This window comes from Vespa velutina, chromosome 8 (genome assembly GCF_912470025.1).
Source record: "Vespa velutina chromosome 8, iVesVel2.1, whole genome shotgun sequence".
In the NCBI taxonomy this organism is placed as follows: Eukaryota; Metazoa; Arthropoda; class Insecta; order Hymenoptera; family Vespidae; genus Vespa; species Vespa velutina.
In genome coordinates this window covers 8,368,879-8,393,741 of record NC_062195.1, presented here as the reverse complement: position 1 = coordinate 8,393,741, position 24,863 = coordinate 8,368,879, and the positions used below count along the sequence as shown (strand labels likewise).

General features: G+C 33.6%; 2 protein-coding genes and 1 long non-coding RNA gene across 26 annotated transcripts in view; 1 reads left to right on the top strand and 2 right to left on the bottom strand.

The window, feature by feature from the left end:
- The first annotated feature begins 2,531 nt into the window (after positions 1 to 2,531).
- LOC124951200 lies at positions 2,532 to 8,453 on the top strand. Its single transcript, XR_007101556.1, has 3 exons — positions 2,532 to 3,895; positions 4,216 to 4,501; positions 7,259 to 8,453. It is a non-coding gene; the product is annotated as an uncharacterized LOC124951200 (long non-coding RNA).
- Positions 8,454 to 11,812: 3,359 nt separating this feature from the next.
- LOC124951199 (60S ribosomal protein L34-like) lies at positions 11,813 to 13,177 on the bottom strand. Its single transcript, XM_047499173.1, has 4 exons — positions 13,091 to 13,177; positions 12,859 to 12,930; positions 12,077 to 12,274; positions 11,813 to 11,957 (listed from the first exon to the last, which is right to left on the bottom strand). The coding sequence occupies exons 2-4, from the start codon at positions 12,921 to 12,923 to the stop codon at positions 11,861 to 11,863; spliced, it is 360 nt and encodes a 119-aa protein (XP_047355129.1). The 5' UTR covers positions 12,924 to 12,930; positions 13,091 to 13,177; the 3' UTR covers positions 11,813 to 11,860.
- Positions 13,178 to 14,126: 949 nt separating this feature from the next.
- Positions 14,127 to 24,863, bottom strand: part of LOC124951198 (ephrin type-B receptor 1-B) — a 159,172-nt gene continuing 148,435 nt past the window's right edge. For 15 of the 24 annotated variants that reach the window (XM_047499154.1, XM_047499157.1, XM_047499161.1 and 12 more), the window contains one exon: positions 23,965 to 24,569. In XM_047499154.1, coding sequence (XP_047355110.1) covers positions 24,239 to 24,569 — 331 coding nt within the window. In that variant the 3' untranslated portion in view covers positions 23,965 to 24,238. Of the gene's footprint in view, positions 19,665 to 23,963; positions 24,570 to 24,863 lie in introns of those variants that run through there. The other 9 variants (XM_047499146.1, XM_047499148.1, XM_047499160.1 and 6 more) reach the window with 3 other exon arrangements.

Sequence of the window (24,863 nt, the reverse complement as noted above, 5' to 3'; positions counted from 1 at the left end):
ATGAAATGACATTAAATCAATTCGAAATATTGAAGAAATTTTTATTATCCGATCGACATCAAATAATTGGGTATTAAACTCTAATATAACCGAGATAAAAAATAATTAACAATAAGTTAATGCAAATTAATTCAAACGAAAATATCGGATCAATAAGGATTACTTGTGATGATATATCCAAACTAATAATACGTAAACAGATTTAACAAATTCTTCTCTACATACGCAATCTTTTTTAAGTAAAGAACGCTTAGTAAATTTTAATCGTAAAATAAATTGAACGGAAGCTTTATATAAAAACATTATTGAAAAAATAATCAACACATCGTACTGATTCTTATTAGATTTGCTTATTGATTTTTAAAATGGTTTTATAAATCGATACAGAATCAAAAGGATTTGTCATTTTCGTCGTTATCATTGATTTCTTTAAAGTTTCTCGCCTAACCTGTTGCCTATCCATGTTTTTACTTTGCTCATATGTACCATATATGAAGGAAGGATCGCGATACAGATTGAAACGCGACGCTGCTTCGTTTCGCCGTTTAAACCACCTCCGTTATTACATACATGTATTTTTAGAGATGATGTTGAACGCTTTTATGGAAACGCGACTTCCGACACGTTCGAACGCAACCATGCAGAAGTGTGCGCGCGCGAATGCGAGCTACGCACCCATGCGTTTTCAGCTTACGTTCCTTTTTCTCGATCGTTCAGTTCTTTGCGCTATCTCTCATGACGATCCGATGCTATTCAGGTTTCTTTACTGCTCCACTATCTACTACTGACACTTGTATATTCGCAAAGATATAACTCGTGTACGATTGTATATTAATTTCCATGCGACACGTGTATCTACCTACTTATTTACTAGTCGAATATTTTAACGCAAACTTATTCGATTAGTTATGATTATCTTATCATATCGTTTCATTTGACAATGTATATATATATATATATGTATATGTATATGTATATATAATATATTTCTTTTTTAGTTTTTTCTCTCTTTTTTTTTTTTTATTTTTTCTTTTTTTATATACATTTAAGATTTTTCCGTATGTTAACGATCGCTCTTTCGTTAGTTACGAAATCTTTTTCCGATTTTTAATATGATTCAGTTAAGTATACCTAATATTTTGTTTTTTTTTTTTTAAAGACAACGAAGATATAAATTTAGGCTGTCGTTATTTTTTTTTCTTTTTTCTTTTTCTTTTTGCTTTCGTTTAATAAACATAAAAGAATTTTATTCGCAAGCGAAAAGAATTTCGTATGGATATATCGGGTTTCGCACGTTTTATATATTATATACACGATGATTTCTTATCATAATTTACTAATACACGTTCGAAATCGCTGTTCGATCTTATTTACGACGAGCAGCGGGCGTCATTTCGTTGATTATCAATACCATGACTCTGCCCTCTTCGCGACGTCCTCAGCACGTGTTTCTTTCGCGAATTATGTACGTCATTCTATAACCTTTTATTGAATCGATTGAAAACAAGAGACACGATTTCATTCGTTTTTAAACTTGCCGTTTATATATTATGCTTGTATTACACGTTTTTCCGTTATGTTTAATCGACTTATTTAGTGAGAAAAAACATGAAATAAAATTGTTGTCCGATCATGTTCGATAATAACGATGGATTACGAGAATATGGTAATCGATCTCTCTCTCTCTTTTTCTTTTATGAGGCTAGACGTGCGCGAGCACGTTCGTACTTAAACGCGTTTATCGCTCATAAAAATGCAAATTATTATGCCGCACCGAAAATTATAGACGCATACTCATAAGTCCTGACACAATTTGTCTCTGGATCGTGAATCACTTAATTTTAGAGTACAAAGGACACTGTGTTTAAACTTTCTCTCTCTTTCTCTCATTTTCTATCTCTCATTCTCTCATTTTCTCTTTCTCTCTCCTTCTCTCTCTCTCTCTCTCTCTCTCTCTTTCTCTCTCTCTCTCTCTCTCTCTCTCGTTCATTCTCTCGTATTCTCACCACCCGCTCGGTTGACCACTTATTTAGCGTTCCGCGTTCGCATGTTAGCTGCTTCTACCGGAACTAATTGAAACGTTGCTCTTAAACGCCTGTAAACACTGCTCGGAGTCGTTTCCTTGTGCATTGTCGCGCGTGTCCCGACTTACATTTGAGAGGAATGTCGAAATTGATATTCTCCGTTTGATATCAGTATGCATACATGTATATATATATATATATATATATATATATATATATATGTGTGTACGTTTATATGTACTTTTTTATAGGCATGATTTTAAAGCCGAGTCAAATGATTTTTACGATTTATATAAAAGATCCGATTCGTTTGAATGCAACAACTAAATCAATTATACGATTCTTGAGTTTTTCTCATAAAGAAAACTTTTATTGTTGTCTTTTATTACCTCGAGAATGATTTGGCAGAAATGTTAAAGCTATGGACAATGATTCTTAATTGATAAAAACGATAATACAGTACGTACATATAGGTACATTAATGTATCTACATATTATAATCTTCAGAATTCTCATTTTTATTTGATTGAAGTTATAAAAAGAAATTTCTAAAAGAAAAAAATTGTGACTCGATAAAAAGACAAATGTTCTTCGTTGTGTCGTCTTACGTCTATTTTTTCTAGTTCCTTTTTTTTTTCTTTTCTTTCTTCTTCTTTTTCCTTATCACACGCGTGCATAAGCACTCAATTACACGCGCGCGTACTTTTATCGCGTAAGCCAAGAAGAAAGAGGAAGGAAAAAAAGAAGAAAAAAAAGTAGACAACGCGATCGGAGCGCCATAGTAGCTCATGAGCGAGCTTACTCAACGAAAACTATAGGGATAAGATAAGGAATCTCATAATTATTATAGTAATGCCATATATATCGCGAAGTTGTATTGCTGGTGAATAAAGTTATGAGGCCGTCGAAGAACCACCTACTCGACTGACTGACTGACTGACTTACTGACTCAGATTTATAATTAGTTGTTATTTACTCGTTATAATTTTCTAGTATTGGAAGAAAAGGAAGATACCTACGTTCGAATATTCTTTTCCGATAACGAAAAGATCGACCGTTCAACTCGAAGTTCGTTGTTCGTTATGAAAAATAATTTCTTTTCCCTTTTTTCTTTTTTCCTTTTTTCTTTTTTATTTTTCGCAATTCTAATTGAACTAAAATAATAAACGAGCCTTTTATAAGATCGAACAATTGACCACTGTCGAGAATCTCTTACTGTCACGAATGAATCCTGGTAATGATATTCTCGAAAGGGAGAAATCGATTTTTGTCATTACGAATAAAATACGATTGTAGCTTATGGGGATCTTATCAATTTGCGCGGAAACCGTTGTTAAGGCAACCGTCAACTCGATTGAGGTGCTCGTGGCCGCCAACGAATGAAAACGAATGAAATTTTGTCGAGCTCGAAAAGAAAAAAGAACTCGTACGAGTTTCTTCGAGAGCTATGCGTGTTACTTATTCGTGCTTGGTTCGGTAGAATGTCGTAGAGGAATGAAAGAGAGAGAAAGAAGAATCTTTTGAATTCCGTGTTAACGAAAAAGGAGGAGCAACGTGGACGACAATCCGTTCCTTCAAACCGGATTTCGGGATTACAATCGACCGCCTGCTTCTTCGTCTTCTACTTCATCGTCGTTTTCTTCTTCTGCGAAGCCCTTCGTTCGTTTTTATATAGTCGAGGGCGACGGAGATCTCGCCTTTGGCTCGTCACATTCGAACGGCTACGGGTAAACGCGACAATGGGCAACAAAGGGAGGTAGGGATCGAGTCTGATCGTAAAGGTCCCTTATTCGGATCTCGAATCACAGTCCATTCGTCTCGGATGTCTTGGAACCGTATTTTCTTTTACGAAGAAAGAGGAATGATCAATGGTGTGAAACATTCTCGAATAATACTATGGATACTTTTTATAAAGCGGGTTTAAAAAAGATTCATAAAGATTCATCGTTTGAAACTTGAAAATTTCCTTTTTTCTTTTTTTTTCTTCCTTTTTTTCTTTCTTTTTTTCTTTTTTTGGAAAAATATAGAACGATAGTATACAACTATATATATGTGATTACAAGTTATTGCGTGTTAATGGAAATCAATGGCGCGTGAATAGCAAATTGTAATTAGTAAAGAACTTTGACAAACCGATAGGTACAAATATATCGTAAGAATAAAGGATTCTCGTTGTATTATCGCGAAACAGGTTTACAAGGATATTTTCAAGGATATTCATCGTTGAAAAAAGGTGTGAGAAGGAAGGCCGACAATTCGCGAGGTTGAACAAGATCCTTGGATTAGAATGAACCCCTTTTGCCGTTCCACGAACGGTCTGTTTAATACTCTCTCGCCTGGCGCCTCGGCGAAGTTTAAAACGCGACAGGAGGACTGTTCAAGAAAAGGAGTCGGGCGTGAGGAGGGAAAAGAAGGGGGAACCAGAGGGCCCAAAATCTCGATCTGTTCGGCGCCCGCTACGAGGTGGACCGACGAAGGTAGAAATATATATTTCCTTCGAGATAGAATGAGTGTATGTATGCGAGAGAAAGAAAGAGAGAGAGAGAAGAGAGAGAGAGAGAGAGAGAGAGAAAGAGAGAAGAGAAATGGTCGGACGGAGCCACAAAAGAGCAAAATCCATGTCTGGGCCTTAACGCGGCGTAGCCTTCCGGCCTTTGGGTCAGTTCTCGGCCCTCTCTGGTAACCACATCAGTCTCGGCATTCTATACCACCTCGAGAGTCGAATTTCAGGAGCGTACTTTATTTCCTGGTCCATATATTGTGATTAAAATTTATATATTTTTTTTCGATGAATTTTTCTTTACTTAAAAAAGAAAGGAAAAAAAACAACTTCTTGATAATTAAAATAGAATTATATATATATATATATATATACATAAGCGAGTAAAGTATATATATATATATATAAAGTTTATATATATATAAGCGAGTAAAATAACATGTTTAAGAAAGTTAACTTCATTTGAAATGTTGGTAATAAAAAAGGAGAAGAATTTTTTTGTCAATAGAGAAAGATATATTTATATATATAAATATATATATATATATATATATATATATATATATATATCCTATTGAAATAAAGTGGCACGTAACTCTTAACAAGGAGCATTCTCGGTCGAGATTAAACGATAGGACGATATTGGATAATCGATCGTAATTGTGTCTATTTAGTATAGGGAAGCTGGGGTTGGCTCATATGTCTCTTCTTGGAGACTCTACCGAAGTGGCATCTCTTATATTAACGACAGGAAGCGGTTAACCGACTGAATAATCGTTCATAGGGAAAGAAAGAGAGATAAATAGATAGATAGATAGATAGATAGATAGATAGATAGATAGATAGATAGATAGATAGATAGATAGATAGATAGATAGATAGATAGATAGATAGATAGGTAGATAGATAGATAGATAGATAGAGAGAGGGGGGGGAGAAAGAGAGAGAAAATAAAAGGAATAAATATAGTGAGGGACAGAAAATGTCCGAACATCTTTCGATTTTATATTCACGAATACAAAGCTTTTTGGCGCCATAATAATTCGATCGGACGAGGACTTGGTCCTGTTCCATGGAAGTATACAGGTCGATTCCTTTCTACTTTGTTATTTTTTTTCTCTCGTAATGTTATTATCGCGAAAAATAGAAAAAAGAGAAAGAAAGAAAATGAAAGAAAGAGAGAGAGAGAGAGAAAGAGTGAGAGAGAGAGAGAGAGAAAGAGTGAGAGAGAGAGAGAGAGAGAGAGAGTAGGAGAAAAAGAAAAAGAAAAAAGAGAAGTAGAAAAAGAGAAGTAGCAAATGAATTCGCTCGATTAAGTTGGAGTTAAAAAGAGGGTCGACTACCTGGTCACGATAAAAAGTTTCTTCCTTTTTGGTTGTGTATGCGAACGGTGCTGCGTACAACCAGCTGTGTATAAGGATATCTTTAGAGGTGGCTTTTATCGCTAAAAGTCAGGTGTGAATTGGGGCCACCGGTGCTCGATCAAAGGCGACCGTGCCGACGTGATACGACTAATGTAAAGAGAAAGAGAGAGAGAGAGAGAGAGAGAGAGAGAGAGAGAGAGAGAGAGAAAGAGAGAGAATGAGTAAGAAAGGAAAAAGATAGTAAGAGGTTAGAAAACAGAGCGAGAAACGAAAAGGTAAGGAAAGGAAAGAAGAAGAAGAAGAATTGGAAAGAGGAAATGTTCGATTTAGTCCATCCAATCTTCTTCTCTTTTTTTCTTCTTCTTCTTCGATTAAAGCGAAAGACGATTAAAAACAAGTGTTGGGTGTAAATGATCGATAACGTTTATAAAGATATAAAGAGATCTTCGTGCAAACGATTCGTCGAAATCCTTATAGAGAGTTCTCAACTGGAAAATTATTAACCGACGAGATGCAAGATAGGTCGACGCGTTGAGACTATCATTTCTGTATGTATATATATATATATATATATATATATATTCGTATGTACACGTGTACATATTGTCTGCTCGAATGAATTCAATGAAAAAGAGAGAGAGAGAAAGACAGAGACAGAGATAGATGATGACGACGAAGAGAGACGAGAATCACCTAATCGTACCCGCCTACCGACAAATTAGAATATATCGAAGTTTAACTCGACAAACACAAGATATCCTTCCCTTCACGAAAATCACGCTACCGCATACATTTATAATGATTAAATTTAACTTACGTATTTATATTCGTTCGTTCGTTCGTTCACACGAGGTGACCGCTGAAAGATAGAAAGAGAGAATGAACGTTACAGGCAAATATATCCTCCAGCGAGATCACCTAATTTGCATCCAATCATAATTAGCCAACGAGTCGTGACGCAATCATGACCCGAGTTATAATGAACGAGGAATCGAGTATGATTTGGCGATTCTCCATATTTTGTCATTTCTATATTTTAGACCCATAATTTATTTGTCTGTTTACGAGTTTTCTCTCAATGTTAGCCTCAATGGTAACTGATGTCCTTGTCGATATCTTGTCAATGGATAAGAGTGATACACGCGATACTATAAATAATCACGAATAATGTGTTGAATAAAAGGAATGCCTTTATAAATCGAAATAAATTATTAATTTTTATATGTGAATTAAATTTTATTTTTAATATATATATTATTAACGCATATATAATAATAATGAATAAATGTAAAGAAACTCTTTAACAATTCTGAAACATAAACGTGAAAAGAAATTTCATTTATTTTATCAATTACATTATTATCGAAAAGGACGCAAAGGACGAATCTACAAAATAAATTCTCATCGAGCAATGAGGTATTAGGATCTTTGAAAAGATGTATTATAACAAAGGTCGAAAGAGAGTTGAAAAGTGACAAGATCGAAGTCGATGTTCTCGGAGAGGTCCAAACGCGTATCGAGTGGCGGGAGGCTAGTAGACGGTCCTGGACCAGGCTTCGGTTCTTATTCCGTGGTACGTGAGAGCAACAGAGAAAGAAGAAGGAGAAGAAGAAAGAAAAAAGAAAAAGGAAAAGAAAAAGAAAAAAAATAAAAGGAAGGAAGAGAGTGAGAGGGTAAACGCGAGACTCAGCACAACAAAGATCCATCGGGACCGGTTTCGTGTTCTGCCCTTTTTTACATTCCCCGAAGAGGCCCCGCCAGGCTGCGGGTGTGAAAACCGACACCCACCCACTTGTTATTTTGTCAAACACGAGCTCTGAAAATTATAGGAATCATGCGGCACATCGAGCCTATCCTATACGTCTAATATGGCCGTGCGCACGACAGATTATATTCGATCCGACTTTTACTCTCTTTGCCTTCGTGTGGCCGCTTCGTATTTTATAACCGTCAATTAAACGCGAAACCGTAAAATAACTGCTACTGCTATTTAAACGCGGTTAAAGTTGACGCGAGCTAACATAGCCATTTTGTTTGTCACTTGATTCTATTAGTTTTTCGATCCTTAAGCTAACGTAGGGGTTCTGAAATCGAACGGACTCGGCACTGAGATCGACGGAATTGCGAATTCCGATGGCTTGCTGGTGGTTGCAATAATTTCGAGGCAATTGAACCGAAACGAAACGCCGACTCAAGCGTACGAAAGCCGCGAGTACTCAACTCTGGGATAGCTTCTCGCAGCTGCTGTGGCTAACCACATTGATTATTATTTCCGATAGATCGAGTCAAACACAAAATTCTTTGCGACGAGTACTTTCATTTTACTTTTGTTTGTTTCATGTTGTTATTGTTGTCATTATTGTTTTTTTTTGTCACGTTAATTGATCATATCGATGTAATTTTGTCTTTATAAGTATGTTAAATAAAGTTATCTTCATTTTTTATATTTTCGTTATTTTCTTTATTTACAAGAAAACTACATTATTTCTTAAATTTATCCTTTTGCAAATAAAAATATTAATTGCACTGTAAATTCATCATATCGATGTAATTTTATTTTTGCAAGTGCGTTAAATGAAATTATATTCATTTCTTTTATTCTTTTTTTTATAAGAGAATTAAATTATTTCTTAAATCTGTCCTTTTGCAAATTAAAAAACATTAATTGCATCGTGCGGTAAACAACCTTCCTATTTTGTCTCTATCGGTTTTTCTTCTGTTTCTGTTTAGTCGCTTCGCGTCATCTGAAAAGGTATACAGTATCCTTTAAAATCTCTTCTCTCGTGCCAAGTTTTCGTTGCGCCGCTTTTTATTCGATCGACCACCGCATTCTTACACTCGTATCGCTTCTCAAGGAGGAGCTCTCCCTTGAAACGGAACCCAAGATTCGAGAGAGCAAGTCTTCCTGGGAAACGGTGACTTTTTACGATTCTCTTCGATTGATCCTTTTTACGATTAAACGTGACTCTCGAAGTGACTCGACTTCTTTTCCTTTATGCAACACCCAAAAGAAGAAGTTCCTTTTATGTTATAAAAAAAATTCGAAGAAAACATTAAACTTATTATAAATTCTTAAATTATACTTATGTCGATTTAACAATGAAGTACGATCTTATGTATGTAAAATTAATTACTAAATAAAAAGATAAACAAGGACATACATAAGAGAAACTGAGTGTTCGTATCTTTCTATTCGATAGTCGTATAAATATTTGCAAAGACCAGATAAATTGCGTAATCGAGAATACTCGTTTCTCGAGAAGTCTTTTTAATACCTATTCTCGTGGTCATAAATATCGAATGGCTATATAATTCTAAAAGAGTGATGCTAGGAGTCCTCAAAATGAGTAGATATTGAAGTTCGACTTAAACTGAAGAATATTCTTACTACTAGTATGATACTCGTCGCAAAGATTTTATATTTGTTAAAACGGGAAGATTGTCTTGCAATCAAGGACATTTGTTTCGTGTTCAAAATAACGAGTAACTTCTTCCTTCTTCTTTGACATGCAACGGGTGTATCACATGTATGTAACTAAGTAGCTACAACATGAAAAAACGTGGATTGCCAATGGCGATCGTGTAGCTTTATTAACTTAATTAAATAACTTGACACCGCTCGTGATCGAATCGATTTAATACGTTGCCTCGAAGAACTATTGTAAAACAATCTAGTTATTTTAACATCGATATCAACGTAAAGAATATCAAATTTTTCTTAATACTTAGTATTATCTTAATATTTTATATTCTTATTGGAATATTTGTTCTTAATTAAACAATAACTGCAATTCATTTTTACTGTTAAACTTAATTAAACGTATATCTAATTCAATAATGATATCGACGAAATTAATAATAAATTGTAATAAAGATAAAGTGTTAGTATTAAAGATAATATATATATATATATAATGTAAATAATATTATATAAATTAGTACTGAAGATAATATGTCGCGATAAAGTATTCGAAGAACATTCCGAACGTAAGAAATTCAGGCCCTAAACTCGGGGTCGATCGACAAATAGGGCCAAGTACGGTGGTCAATTTATTCTCATCGAGTCTCACGGAGTCAATCATATCGCTAAAAGATTAACCGATATACTCCTGGGGGCCATTCCATTTTATAAGCTACCAGCGAAAAATAAAAAGTTGTATGCTTTTACGTGAACTCGATGCTATTTCAAAAACCAACGAATTACGTTCTTAATGCTAAACAAGCTTTACGTATAAGGTGTACTTATAAAAATTACACGTCACCGATGAATTCAGATTCTTGTGTGGATTCATGTTATGATAAAAATCACCCGTAGATGTGGTTCAACGAAATCGATCCTTCATAAAAAGTATATATATGAAGGAATTTAGATTTTTTTTACAAATAAAAAAAAAAAGAAAAACGAAAAAATATTTCATATCACTGTGCTTAAGAAGTAAACACGTGGAGTACGTATATACAAGTAAAGAAATCGAAATTCGAAATTCAATTAGTTATATATTGTTTATAGTCTAAACTATGCGTACAACATGGATATAAAATATTTATATATGCAAATATGTATGAAGTTCGATACACCTTTCAATAAGTTTATAATATTTGTTAGCAATTCCCGCATTTTACTCAGTTGATACAAAACTTTTACTTGGCGTACTCTCTCACGTCGTTGGCATTTATACTTGATTGTGGAAACTATACCGTGGCATAACTAGTACATATATGTACATACAAAGTTTCGCTCAACAAATATGGCTCTTGTTAAAAGTACCGAGGTTAGCGAGTCTCCATACTCCTTTGGGACGGGTTTTGCACGCACGTTGACCATAATCGGAATACAATACCTGTCCCTTTTATCCTTCTTCGATAGCTCGTTGAGCTACTGTATCTATTGTGAACTGCAAGAAAATCACAATATGTGATTTTGATAGATATTGATCGATAGATAATGAAATCGCATATTTTGTCCATTGATTCGAAAATTTCAAAATCTAAACGATCGTTTTACAAAAATAGAAGGACATATGCATTTTCACAATTTTTCGTTCGTATGTAGAGAAATAAAGTGATTCATTGTAAATAAACATCTTGATAAAAGTTAAATCTTTTGTTGATACGTAGATAATTATATATTATTATTAGCTATGTATATATATATATCATTTACATATGCAGAGGTGTGTTTTGGATGAACGTGTGAAAACAATACATAGTATTGGAGGCGCATTTTCTATATTAGTTCAAGCATTTTGCTGCTAGGTGGCGTATTTATTCAATGTTTTAAACTTTAATTTTATTCTAATTTGTACATGATCTTATTGCGATTAATATAGATAATATGAAATATTTTGTCAAAAAAAAAAAAAAGCAAAAAAAAAACAAATGTAAATATTATTTATGAATTATTAAGATGTTCATTAAACAATATATGGAGTGGCTCATTAGTTAATAAAAATGTATTATTGTAAATAAGTTTAATTTTTAAACTTTAAGCCATGCAGATAATAGATAATATAAATTTAATAGATATTATTTTTGCTTTGAAAATGAAGGAGAGCACTTTCAGTATTTAATGTAGGTTAGTAACATGTCATAGTAGTTTTTAGTGATATTAAATGTTAGCTATATGAGTTAATATTTGGAAATTAAATGTTTATAACAATGCACTTTTGGCATTTAATTTATGGACGATATTTTACTTACACATTATAATGCAAGATGCAGATTCAAACATGATTCATTCATTTCATTCTCGTTGTTGCTTTGTTAAATTACAACATTGGAATGAATTATTATATGTTAAGATAGAACTATTGTTTTGTTTGTTTATATCTGTGCCTCTATTCTACTATTATTATATTAAGCAGACTTTATAAAAATCGTATTTATAGGTACACTAAAGTGTGATAATAATGATTTATAGTCGATTTTTTGGTAATTTTATATTTATTTTATTTAATTAATAAAAATCATTATTATTTGTCTGTTTTCTTTGTCTTCTCAGTAGCTTGCTGTGCTTTCATAACTTTAACTACGATCTTCTGCTCTTCAATCAAAAAAGCGCGGACAATCCTACAAAGCTCAAATAATGTTATTATTCAAATATAATTGGCAGTAAAATGTGGTCATTATTTTTCATATATCTTAGGAAACACTTAAAATACTGATTGTTAAAATATATTCAAATGTACCTTTCTTTAACGCATTTGTGACAAAGGACACCACCGTATACGCGTTTGACTGTTTTCTTTCTCTTACACATACGTGAACGTTCCATTGGCCTTGCAGGCTGAATACCTCTAAGCTTATCTTTGCAGTGACCACATCTTGGAGTTTTCTTAGGTTTCTTCAAATATTGATATACTAATTTACCACCAGGAGTACGAACGCTATAAAAAATATGTCGGTTAGTATTTTTCGGACAGTGAAATAAAAAAATGAATGAGTTAAATTTACTTCTAAATGCTTTAAAGGTTACATATATGAAAAATAGCAAGTGTGATGGCATATGTACAAACATTGACTATATTCAAATATTATAAAATCTTAAAACTATTTTTACATTTTAAGAAATTATTACAATAATTAATATTATAATAATTAATAAATAAAATAAAAAATAGCAGAAAACCGAATTATATATCTTTTGTTAAAACAATCTTAACAGAAAAACTTTTAGCATTTGCATTTTTTCGTCTATGCAACGTACATATAAGAACAAAAAATAATTAAATAAGTTATTAATAGTTATTAATATTTTCGTATTAATAGAATTACATTGATTTATTTCAAATACTAGAATACACGTGGAAAAATATTGGAAAACTACTATCAAAACATAACCTCTATTGTATATTGATTGTACACAACACAAACAAAATAATTTGCTAAATCGTAGAAAAAAAATATGAATTAAAGAAAATTCATTTGTCATATTTACCGTTAAGTAAACAGTACAATATATATTACTTACACGCGTCTTCTGTTACTTTTTGTATTGTACGACAAACGCCGCCGATAGGTTAGTCGTTGTACCATTTTGGTTCTGTAATATGAAAGCATACGTGAGAAAAAATATATCTATAATAATCTGAAAAACATCGAAAAAATATGTATATTTCTGAGAAATCCATGATATGTTTATTAATTTTCCGATTAACAAAGTATATTTGGATTTCTCGATATCATATAAAAGTGACACAAACCTTTCTGCAAAGCCAAACGGAAAAGGAAGCAAATGTATATGAAGAACTTACCAGCAGAGGTCGTGTTGTACGGCCAATGCGATTGGACCGATAAATTTCGAAAACTTGTATAGGGATATAGTTTAGTTTTTTTTCTTGTAGCCAATGGAAGTTAGTAGGAGCCAATGGGAGCGCAGCACCAAAAAAAAAAAAAAAAAAAAATGGGAGCGAACGGCACAAAATAGAAATAGCTAAATATCTGTAGTCTTAGATTCTATCTATCATTGCCGTATCTATTAAACTGTTAATTTCAACGTTAAAATACTTAGCCTTGAATATCATATCGATTTACACGATATATTGCCGAGGCCATAAGATTGAAATCTTAAGATTTAATTTATGTACAAAATTATACACTATAATTACATTGTATAAGGTATATTATTTATTATATCTTATGTACATTCAACATCGTCTTGACAACACCATAGGAAAAATGTTTTTGACACATCCCAAAATTTGTTGGCAGTAACTCTCTGCTTGCTTCTCTTTGCGTTTAGTCGTTTTGTTTTATACAATGAATCGAAGACACACGCAGGCGATTTGCTTAACCAATTTTATAAAAAACTCAGCTTGTCGAGTATACATAAATTATTGCGTCTGTGTATGTGTAGATAAGCTATATATAATATATGGGACGGTACCTGTGTGCTTTGTTTTCACGGATTTTATTACTTTTTTTGTTTTTTTCGTTTTCGAAGCAGGTACTTTGACAAAGTTCGCTGTAAAAAGAGAGTTGTAAAAAGTAAAAAATTAAACAACGCGCACATAAGTCGCCTAAATAACGCTTAATTAATTAATAATATAGCTGCTTATAGACTCAACGATCGTCGATCGTCGTATTGTAATTCGTTACTTTACACGGCAGAGTTTTCGAAAACTCTAACATAAACAGATAATTTTACTCCTTTCATACTTTCGTACTAGCAATAATAGATAATACCTATGATAATTAGAACTTTTTTTAATTTAGTCAGATCTCTAAACAATAAATAAGTTTTTTTTTTTTTTTTTTTTTTTTTTTTAATAAATAGTTATACAGATGCATTAATCGATAAAAAATTAAGTAATAAAAGGTGTGGGGATAATTCAATGATTTTTTCGCCTGTTATTTTGTCCGTTCCTTCGGTACGGATAATCAAAAACGGTTAATAACAAAAATATTAGATAAAAAAGAAACTGGAAAAAAAACGTCAAGGAAACTGAAGAATTTACAAAGAAATTAAAGAATTTTATCAAGCAATATTTTTTTCCCCTATCACTCATTTTTTTTTTTCTTTTATCGATTTCTATAATTCCAGACTTGTTCTTAGAAAGCTTTACACGTATACGAGAATAACCAAAATATGTAACATGAAGTACGATCCAAAAGCTTTGAAAGTGTAGCTCATGATATTGGGAGAGAAAAAACGAGTTGGATCTACGAAAGGAAACTACCCATTTTCTTTTACGATAACAGGGGTATCGAAGGGTGATGAAAGGAAAATCGGTTAAAGTTATATGTAAGAGATTTTCCTGCTCTAACTAATATCCTCTCTCTCGTCTCGCATCTACGAATCGTATAATATTGATAGAGATCTATGAAATCTAATAATTCACTGAAACTATCGACATTCTCAAAACTTCAGGTCGCACTCATTCATTCGCCGCTAGACACAAATAGTTACAGCTCAAAATTCTTAAAACTTACCGGTTGACGTCGTTCCGGCCAAGGGCGAGGACAAGAACAAATTAATTAAAGGCCCTTCGCGTCGCCCTTGGCCTAATTGGAACGTCGTTCCGCGGTACTCCTCATTTTCACCGCCTCTTATTTTTTATCTTACTTTTTGCTAACTTTTAATACGAACATTTAGGAAGATAGCGCTATTGATAATTAATATCTTTTGAAATTTGTTAACATTCTTTATATAAAAATCTGCATTTGCGTGTATTCATTTATTGCTTCGTAATCGTCGCCATTTTGAGTAACTCTTTGTTCCTCCTCCCCCCCTTAAGAAGAAGACAAAAATAAAATACAAAATACATAAAAAAAGAAAAAAGAAAAAAAAAAAAAAAACAAATAGAGCTATCTCGGGCATTTGTGACCCGTGATGTTTCTCGATTATCTAAGTCACGATGTTTTTAAAGACGTGCTTCAGATATCAGATCTGTTGAGGGACGAATAACGGAAATAAATCTCAAGGGGAGTTCAACCTTCGTGATACTCGTTTCTCCCTTTTCTCATTTCATTTACCTAACGTGAAGCGAACGATCTCGATTAAAATCACTTATTCCATTAAACGGAAGCATCGCTGGGCTATCCTCGAATAAGAAAGATGATGCAAGAAAAACCGAAGAGGACGACCGTGCGTGAGACGCTATTTTTCGTCGATCCATCATTTTAAAATTCCTTTTATTGTATACATCGATTTCAAGACATAACCCAACGTTGCTTCGACGCCGACAACACTACCTTACTAGTTAGAATTCATTAAATAAAGAGTAAAAAAGAATGTCCCGTGGCACGGCTTTAAACTTTGTCTCATGGAAGTCGTGCGACGCACGCGGATTTTTATTTTCCTTCTTTTTCTCGGTTTTTTTTTTCACTATTCTTTCTTTCATTGGCGATTATTGGTCTTCTATCTCTTCTCTCTCTCTTTCTCTCTCTCTCTCTCTCTATTTATTTTTTTATTCTTTTTCGGCGACAATGATAAAATCGCCGATTAGAAGGACAATTAGCCGGATATCGCGGTTGTCGCGCGCCGGGGGAGGTTAATGAAGGGGTAGCAGTCTTTTTAGAGTCGAGCGAATGTGGGTGTAACAAGATACAGACCATCCTTCGCATGAGAACGAACTTTATCTCTTATCTTTATCTTTATCTTTATCTTTATCCTTATCTCTGTCTTTTATCACTCTCAATATTCTTTTTCTTTTGTTCTTGTTTTTGTTTTTTTCTTTAATGTTTCGCTTCTTCTTTAGTATCAACTTGTCAGGTGTATATATAAGTGGATTTGGAATGGTCGTTGTTCCGCGACGAAAGTTAGGCTGGATGCGTACCTTCGCGCGTTCCTTATCGCGAAGAGTCATTCTATACGAAGAAGAAATATGATTGAAGAAAATAGGTGACGAAAAAAATCAAACGAATACAAAACAAAAACAAAAGTAATAAGTCAAAGGAACGATGGAAATTAAAAAAAGCGGTACGAGAAAATTTTAGGCTTTCGCATTATCTTCGTTTTTCTTTTTTCTTTTTTTTTTTTTTTATGATACTCTCTACTGAAGATTGATAAAGTGATAGCTCGTCGAACATTTTCACCGTAAAATAATTTCGGTAATACGTTCCGCGTTGTTTCTCGTTGGCCAGTAATATCCATCCTCCGACGATATTTCTCATGGACGATATCGTGGATTTTAAATCTTCTTTTTGTTTCGTTTAAGTTTGTTTGTTAGTATTTTTCATTCTTTTTTTTTTTCTTTTTCTTATTATTCTTTAGATATTCGTTGATATGTTAACGTTACACCGAGGGGCAGACTGTTTATTATCTTCGGAATCGCAAATTGACAATAACTTCTTTCCCCCTTTTCTTTTTTCTGCACATGGTCTTACGGTCGTTTGCATGTATGTATAAAGATGGACGAGTCCGTATTTCTAATCTATTTTCTCTTTACACGTTAGCATAAAAAGATCTAAAGATCGGGTTTTTATCGATGACGATACAACATCGTTTTTTTAGCATCATCATTCGTACCGCGATATAGTCGTCCCCATGGTTCCTTGCTCTCTTTCTCTCTCTCTCTCTCTCTCTCTATTATTTTTCCTCAATCTTGTTTTCTCTTTTCGCTTTTTTTCTTCTTTTCTTTTTTATTATGTCGACACACACGCACACGCACACGCACACGCACACGCACACGCACACGCACACGCTCCGTATAAGGTCATATCATTCGCGAGTGAAGGTTCTTGCGCGCTCACCTTGGCACATATATTACTATCTCTTTTCTTTTCGTTATATTTCTTTCGCATTTTTGATACTCTCGATAGGTATCACCTATTTTACAGACCGATTAATTAGGCATATACAATATACTCATATAGGTAACGCAAAGGCAAGAAACTTTTATCATCTTCCTTTCATTTTTTCTTCCTTTATCTCTCCATCTCTCTCTTTCCCCCTCTCCTTCCTTCTTTCATACGCAAAAATTTACAATAATTTCGAAACTCATTTCACTTTTTCCGTTTCTATCTCGTCGTCATCGTCATTAGCCGTTTTGTTTGCATGTTGAAAATGCTCTCGCTCGCGTCATACACACACACACACACACACACACACACACACACACACACAAACATTTAAACAAACATACTTGCACGCGATCGCTTCGTAAAAGCAACAACACGATGACCGTCATTTCTTTTCTTTCTTTCTTTCTTTTTTCTTTCTTTTCTTTTTTTTAAGCAAGTCGAGCAAACGTCGTTATGATTAGCAATTTATAAGCCATTCCTTACTAAAACTTTTCTAATTTTCTTTTTCTTCCTTCACCTTTCTTTATCGTTAAAATACAACATAATCGTTTTTACGTTACAAGAAAATAATATTTCGAATATAAACTCCTATGATCGTTTCTCTTCCTCGTTGTTATACGTTGTCATTAATGGAATAAGGAAAGAGAATAAGGAAAGAAAAAGAAGAAGAGGCAGCAGCAGCGAAATCAGTGAAGAAACGAACGTGAATGATCAAAGTACCTTATAACCATTTGTTCTAATTAATTAGTTAGACCGTTTGTCCATAATACGTATATAAAAAGTACATGCGTATATACCAAAATACAAATATATATATTTATATATATATATATACATATACAAAAGTAAAAAAAAAAGAAAGGCAGTGTTTTCTTACGACTGTCGATCCTTTGTATTCTTCCTTTTTTCATTCATTTATCATCAAATGGTGGTACTTTTATTGATTTACTATCAAAGTGGTACTCTTTTATCCGTTGTATGTAAACTCATTAGGCCGTACATTTTCATAGCTCGTATTATAAAGAATCCAGGATCACGCACGTTAAAATTATTGAAATTAAAAGAAAAAAAACAAAAGTAATAAAATGAGAAGAAAAAAAAATGAAAAATGAAAAGGAAAGAAAATATGATGGTCGAAAGAAGGGCGTCGCAATGTGGTAGCGGGAAATTCGAATGACAGATCCTTCGAAGAATTTTAAAAAATTATTATTATGGCGGACGTGCTTTCACGCGCGTACATTCCCTCTCTTTCTTTCTCTTTTTCTCTTTCTCTCCCTCTTTCTCTTTTTCGCTTTCTCAATTTTTCTCTTTCTATTCTTTTTATACGAGGGAGTCGACGACGCAAAACGGCTTTTTAAGGCAGTGGATTGCATGCACGCTATTGCGGCTAGTTCCTGTCGCGTTTATATCAGTCTGATGATCTCGTGACGATTCATCGCAAGAACGAGGAATAAAGCGAAAGGATGCGCTCAACTTTTTTTTCCTTTGCGTATTTTCCGAAAGGAATTCGAATGAATTCGTTCTCTCTCTTTCTTTCTCTCCCTCTCTCTCTTTCCTTTTCCTTGCGAGCAATACAATCGTCCTTCATTATAGTTTTCGCTTAAATCCTCGTCGTATTATGTCAAGGACAAATCTTAATCGATGCCTACAGTATATATATATATATATATAAATACATATATATATGTATATATATATATGTATGTATGTATATATATAATATACATATATGTACGTATATATATATAATATATATAATATGTACGTATATATATAATATATATAATATGTACGTATATATAATATATATAATATATCTACGTACATATTTGTTCGAAGAGGAAAGATCCGATCGATAGATCGATCGCCTTGGAATATAAATTGTTGGTAAGATATTTGCGGAGAGGCCAATTTTGTTTCTTTCTTATATTTTTTTTTCAAGCGGGACTACTCGCTGGAATGTCTTCCTAATTCTAATATCGAGAATTAAAATGTCAGGTCTCCGTCGAGAGAAAGAGAAAGTTGTCTCTCGTTATCACTCGACTTTGACTTCGTTTTCACGAACGCTCGCGAGACGAAGAGGAAAAGTTTGCTATCCTCTTTGAAAGGATATCCATGATCCAGACCTGTCGTTTATAGAAAGCTGAAAATTCCTGCTTTCATGCAGGAGGACGATCGAGACACTCTCGTTTCTCTACCGAAAAGTTTGATTTCTTTCTTTTACCCTTCTTTCTTTCCCTCCATTTTTTCCTTTCCTAAACGAGAAAGCTCTGCGACGTGGCGGACATTTGCGCTCTTAACGCCGTCACACTGTTCATGATCTTCTTTTGATGACCGACCAGGGTTATACCAAGTGCGGTGAGTTCTTGAACGGTAACGCGAGCTGCTGCCTCCAACGTGGTCACTCCTGCCCTCTCGAAACTTTCAGCATATCGAGACATTTTGATCGAGGCCAACCACTCGCTGACCGAGGTCAACTGCGTCAAGTCCACTGCGTCCGGCGCCAGTGGATTGGTGCCCCTGTCAAGAACACTGCGTCAGATATATTGTGTTTCATTATTTTTTTTTCTTTTGTTTTTGTCGACTTTACTTCGTTCTCACTTACGATTTCCTTCCGATCTTTTTTCTGTTTGGTTTTCTTTTTTTTTTTTTCAACGCGTACGTATTTCTCGCTGATACAAATATTTTGATAGATCGTTCGAACTCTCTTTTAGTATTTTTCTTTTTTATGGATATTTATGTCAAGAGAGATATGTTGTACTTCAGCAAGAAACGCGCGTACACGTTGAAAGAGGTAAAAGGTATCATATGGATATATGTATATATATATATTTTTTTTTAAGGTTGGGATTGTACAGATAGCAGCTAGAGTACTCTCTTTGATTCATGTTTTTTCTTTCTTTTTTATTTTTTTGTAAAATTTGCTATACTTGACATTAGGTTTTCAAACAAAGCCAGATCCCAGGATACTTCATATTGAGTGACTCTACCATAGAGTATCGCGATTGTTTTATCGCAAGATAATTTATCATTACCTATTACAAAATCTGAAAACTTGCGAAACCGTACTGGGATCTGGCTGAGAGATCGGATAGAAATGAGAAATTTACTTTCTGATTTATGTACAAGGAATAGTAATACGTATGTGTATGTACAAAGTGTTCGATCAATGAAAGGCACACATACATACACGGCTAAGTTCAAAAGTTACACGAATTATACGGAATGTTTTCGCTCGTGCTTACGCTTTCGCGAAACGATAAGTTTCGTGATCGCGCTTGCGAAAGGCAAAATACATTCTGTCGTCGTTAAAAAACATTAACGGGTAAATTGCAAGGTTCTTAGGATATCTCTTGCTACAATGTCTAAGATAAATTCAAGTCGTTCGATTTATTTATTCTCTTATTAGGTTCTTAAAATGAATAAGGGGTGAGGTGGGGTAGGGGTAGATAGACACGTGACATAGGGCATAATAGAATAGATAGATATATGTATATAAAATGGATCTTAATTTCTAAATGGGAAATCCATATGTTTTTTTATATGTACACCTTTCGACAAAAAGGCTCAAACGCGTGTTATCAAATTATACAGTAATACAAAGAAGCATTAATTACAGCATTGTAAACTATATTACTTTTGTAACAAGATATTTACACGTTTGAATGTAAGAAAAAAGTGAAGCTATACATTATCAGTTAAGTCGGAGCCTCTTTGCGTTTAAATATAAGATATATCAATATTTTAATAATAATAAAAAAATAAAAATAATAATAATTATAATAGCACTAGTAATAATAATAATAATTTGAATGAGGAAAATAAATAATAATAATAATAATAATATTAATAATATTAATAATGATAATAACAACACAATAATATTAATAATAATAAAAAAAAAGAAGAAGAAGAATGTAAGTAATAATAGTAGTAGTGATAATAATAGTAATAGTAACAATAATGACGCTAATAGTAGTAGTAGCAGTAGTAATAGTCGTAGTAGTAGTAGTAATAGTAGTATTAGTACTGGATAGTTATAGTAGTGATGGTAATCATAATTAATAATAAGTAACAATATTGTAACTAGTAATAATTATAATAATAATGATGATACGAGAAATATGGTAAACTGAGCGATTTAAATAGTCGAGCTTGAAATGGATGTATACGTGTGAATCGGGGGTAATAGTGCGTATGAAGCAAGCAGTGCGATACGAACTAAAAGGGTACAAGCATAGCAAATGCTGTCTCGTCTACGTGATAGAAATATCTGTTACGATTTCGACAAAGCGTAGAAAGCAAGGAAGCATCTTCTCGTTCTTCTTTTTTCTATTTTAGTCTTCTTTTCTCTCTCTCTCTCTCTCTCTCTCTCTTTTTCTCTTTTTAACTTCAGCACGTAAAAAGAGTCAGTCTTTTTACTGTAATCAAAAAAAGAACTCTTTACGAGACTTCGTTGCTTCCCGCTTCATACGATTTTTTTATCTTTCTTATGGTTTTCGGCTATGGGAGAGACCGTTCTTGATATTTTTTTTTACCTTTTTCTCAAATGCACGTTGGAAGATGCCGATGTGGCGGGTGGGGGTGGGGGCGGAGCACCCCGTTCCCTGATTCTGACAATTGTTAGTATTTGTTAGTGCAATAGAGGTCACACTCGTGTGTGTTACTATTTGCAGTGTGTTCGTGTTTTTTTTTTCTTTCTCGCGATACTCGTGGATTTCTTTTTTCTGTTCTTGTTTTCTTTTTCTTTTTATTTGCTATGTGTACGTAAGTGTGTGTGTATGTATATGTCTTTTTTCTATTTTTTATTTCTTATAGTCCGCCAATGATAGCTCTCAATTCGTAAGTCGCACTTTCATTCGTTCGTTTCCTCTTTCCACGTCTTTTATTTGAGAGTAATCTTGTTTGTGTACTACTTGTGTTTGGTTGTGTGTTTCTGTATAGGTGCGTAATATATAGGACAGTGTGGTTGCGTGAACGAGGGATCAATTCAGGAAATAAACACAATATAAACGCGATCAATGTTACTTACGATCGTACGAAATCGCGTATAATGTCCCGAATAGATCGTTCTGCCATTGAAACGCATTAATATTATTTCTTTGTTTCTTTTTTTTTTTTCTTTTCTTTTCTTTTCTTTTTTTCGTTTTTGTCGAGCCGACATCGAAAAATTGATTGTCCGTTTTATCATTATTCGTAAACTTGATTCTTTACTACTCTACGTCGTCGATATCACATATTACGTTGAACTTTCGAGAAGTACGCTCGTACGAAAATGTGTGTAAAATTGAAGGGGGATGATGAACAGTGGTTAAAAGAAAATGAGGAATGGAGGAAAAAAAATAAATTTGCCAAGTGGCAAAACATTTATGGCGAAGATTTATTCGCTTATCGATTATTATCGATTATCTATTTTTTCTGTCATTCTTTCTTTTCGTTTACGTTATTTTTCCTAAGATGGTTGCCCATGTTTTTTCTCCCTTTTTCCTTTTATCTCAAGTATAAAAATACTATTCTAAAATGGTCGAACTGTTTCGCTCGCATGATTATAATATTGCTAATAAGTCTTTACGTTTTTGTTTTTACGTTAAAATCGATCGACGATATTACGTATACATACATAAATATATATATATATATATATATATATATATATATATATATGTATATATACATATATATAACGTCATATGTATACATGTATTCAATACTCGCGTTTGTAATAATACATTTACGTATATAATAATATGCATTTACCACTAAATATAGAATTTCAAAAAGATCGTGAAAGACTATCGTTAATCGCGTACGCGTCGTTCTTGTTTCTTTCATCTAAGCTCGCGACGTTACGTTCTACGTTTAGCTATTCGTTGGTTCGATTCGTCCTCTTTTATATAAAAGCTTCCTTATCTTCTTCCTTTTCTATTTTCTTTCTTTTTTTCTTTTCTTTTCTCTTTTTTTATTCTTTATTTCATACTATTTATCTTTCTTAAACTGCAAGATGATATATTTATTGTTTTCGGACTCTTCGCGATCTCGCATGATTCAATGGCCGACGAACCCACTGTTACCTAACGTGATGTGCTATAAATGTTTATCGGTAAGATTACAAATGTCCTATACAATGTGTCGCTCGAAGTGAAAAAAGATCGCCGTATATTGACAGACACACGTACGTGAACGTATATATATATATATATATATATATATATATATATACGTGTATACGTATATATATCCGTGTATAAATGAGTAATAAAACTGTGCCTGTAATTTGTAGTTGAAATAGTCGAGGTCCGGAATCGCGTTTAGTCGATAAAAAACGCTCGTCTCGCGAAAGGAACAAATGGCTGAAACCCGTATAGAATGGTTCACTCAGAAGAAACGTGCGGGAACGCGAAAGAGTATCACGGAAACATATCCTCCTTAAATCGTTCTAATCTGAAATGATTATTATTATTATATACGCTCTATTATGTCAATGGTATTGATCGATACGACATGATATATATTAGCGAAAGAAGCTAAATAGACCTAACGCTTGAACGAACAATACGATAAAATATGAAACTATAGTTATAATAATAATAATAATAATAATAATAATAATAATAATAATAATAATAATAATGATAATAATAATAATAATAATAATAATAATAATAATAATAATAATCATAGTAACAATAATAATAATAAGAATAATAATTATAATAATAATAATAATAATAATAATAATAATAATAACAATAATAATAATAATAATAATAATAATAATAATAATAATAATAATAATAATAATAATAACTAATAATAATAACTAATAATAATAACTAATAATATTAAATTCGTCATCTACGGCTCTCGATTTATATATCTATATCTATATATATATATAGATATATGTATTTATATACTATATAATCTCGGATAAAATCGACAACTATTAATCGAAAACGACGATCGTAATATAGACGTATGTATGGATGTATATATATATACAAGTTTAGGTAGGCTATAATATATAATATCAATTAGAATCCCTTTAGTGAGCGGGAATAGAATATAGGAAATTATTATGAGAAATCGGTGGGGGAAAATGGAAGTCAACCAAAGTGAGTGAAGGGAACCCAATTGGGATATGTTAGAGGTGGTTGATGTGGCAGTGCGTGTGTTGCTGCGTGTGTGTGATAGTGTAGGCTACGGGCGGCTCCTGGTGGCATTACTGGAACGGCAATCGTTGACTGGGCCTGATGGGCCTGATGACCGACCACGTCTACGGGGAACGGTCCCGTTGTGGGTGCACCTGGTACCGGAGCAGCCGCCGAGGCAGCCGTGGCAGCCGCCGTGGCAGCAGCCGCCGCCGCCGCTGCTGCGGCCTGGGCGGCAGCCGTATGGCTTGTGACATAGTACGGATTGTGTGCGGGCGGCCTCACGCTGTTGTTGTTGTCACGTTGCGAACGTAGTAGGTAGCGAACGTAGTGGATGGTAGTAGTTGTCGTAGCAGTTCGTAGTCGGGTACCAAAGACACCACAAAACCAAAACCACAAAGAATTAGCCCAGAAAAAAAGGGTGCTGGCCTGCCGGAGATAGATAGGTACGAAAGAGAACTTATACTTGGGAATCGGACAGAGATTGACGAAGGCAGATAGAAAGAGAAAGAGAGAGAGAAAGAGAGAGAGAGAAAGAGAGAGAGAGAGAAAAAGAGAATGAAAGAGAGAGAGAGAGAGA

Bases quoted from the DNA above. Each gene is read 5' to 3' on its own strand.
- LOC124951199 (XM_047499173.1), bottom strand. From the start codon at position 12,923: ATGGTACAACGACTAACCTATCGGCGGCGTTTGTCGTACAATACAAAA. The intron at 12,275-12,858 runs GTAAGTAATATA...TATTTTTTATAG, and splicing joins AAAAGTAACAGAAGACGCGT to CGTTCGTACTCCTGGTGGTA. The intron at 11,958-12,076 runs GTACATTTGAAT...TGAGCTTTGTAG, and splicing joins CACAAATGCGTTAAAGAAAG to GATTGTCCGCGCTTTTTTGA.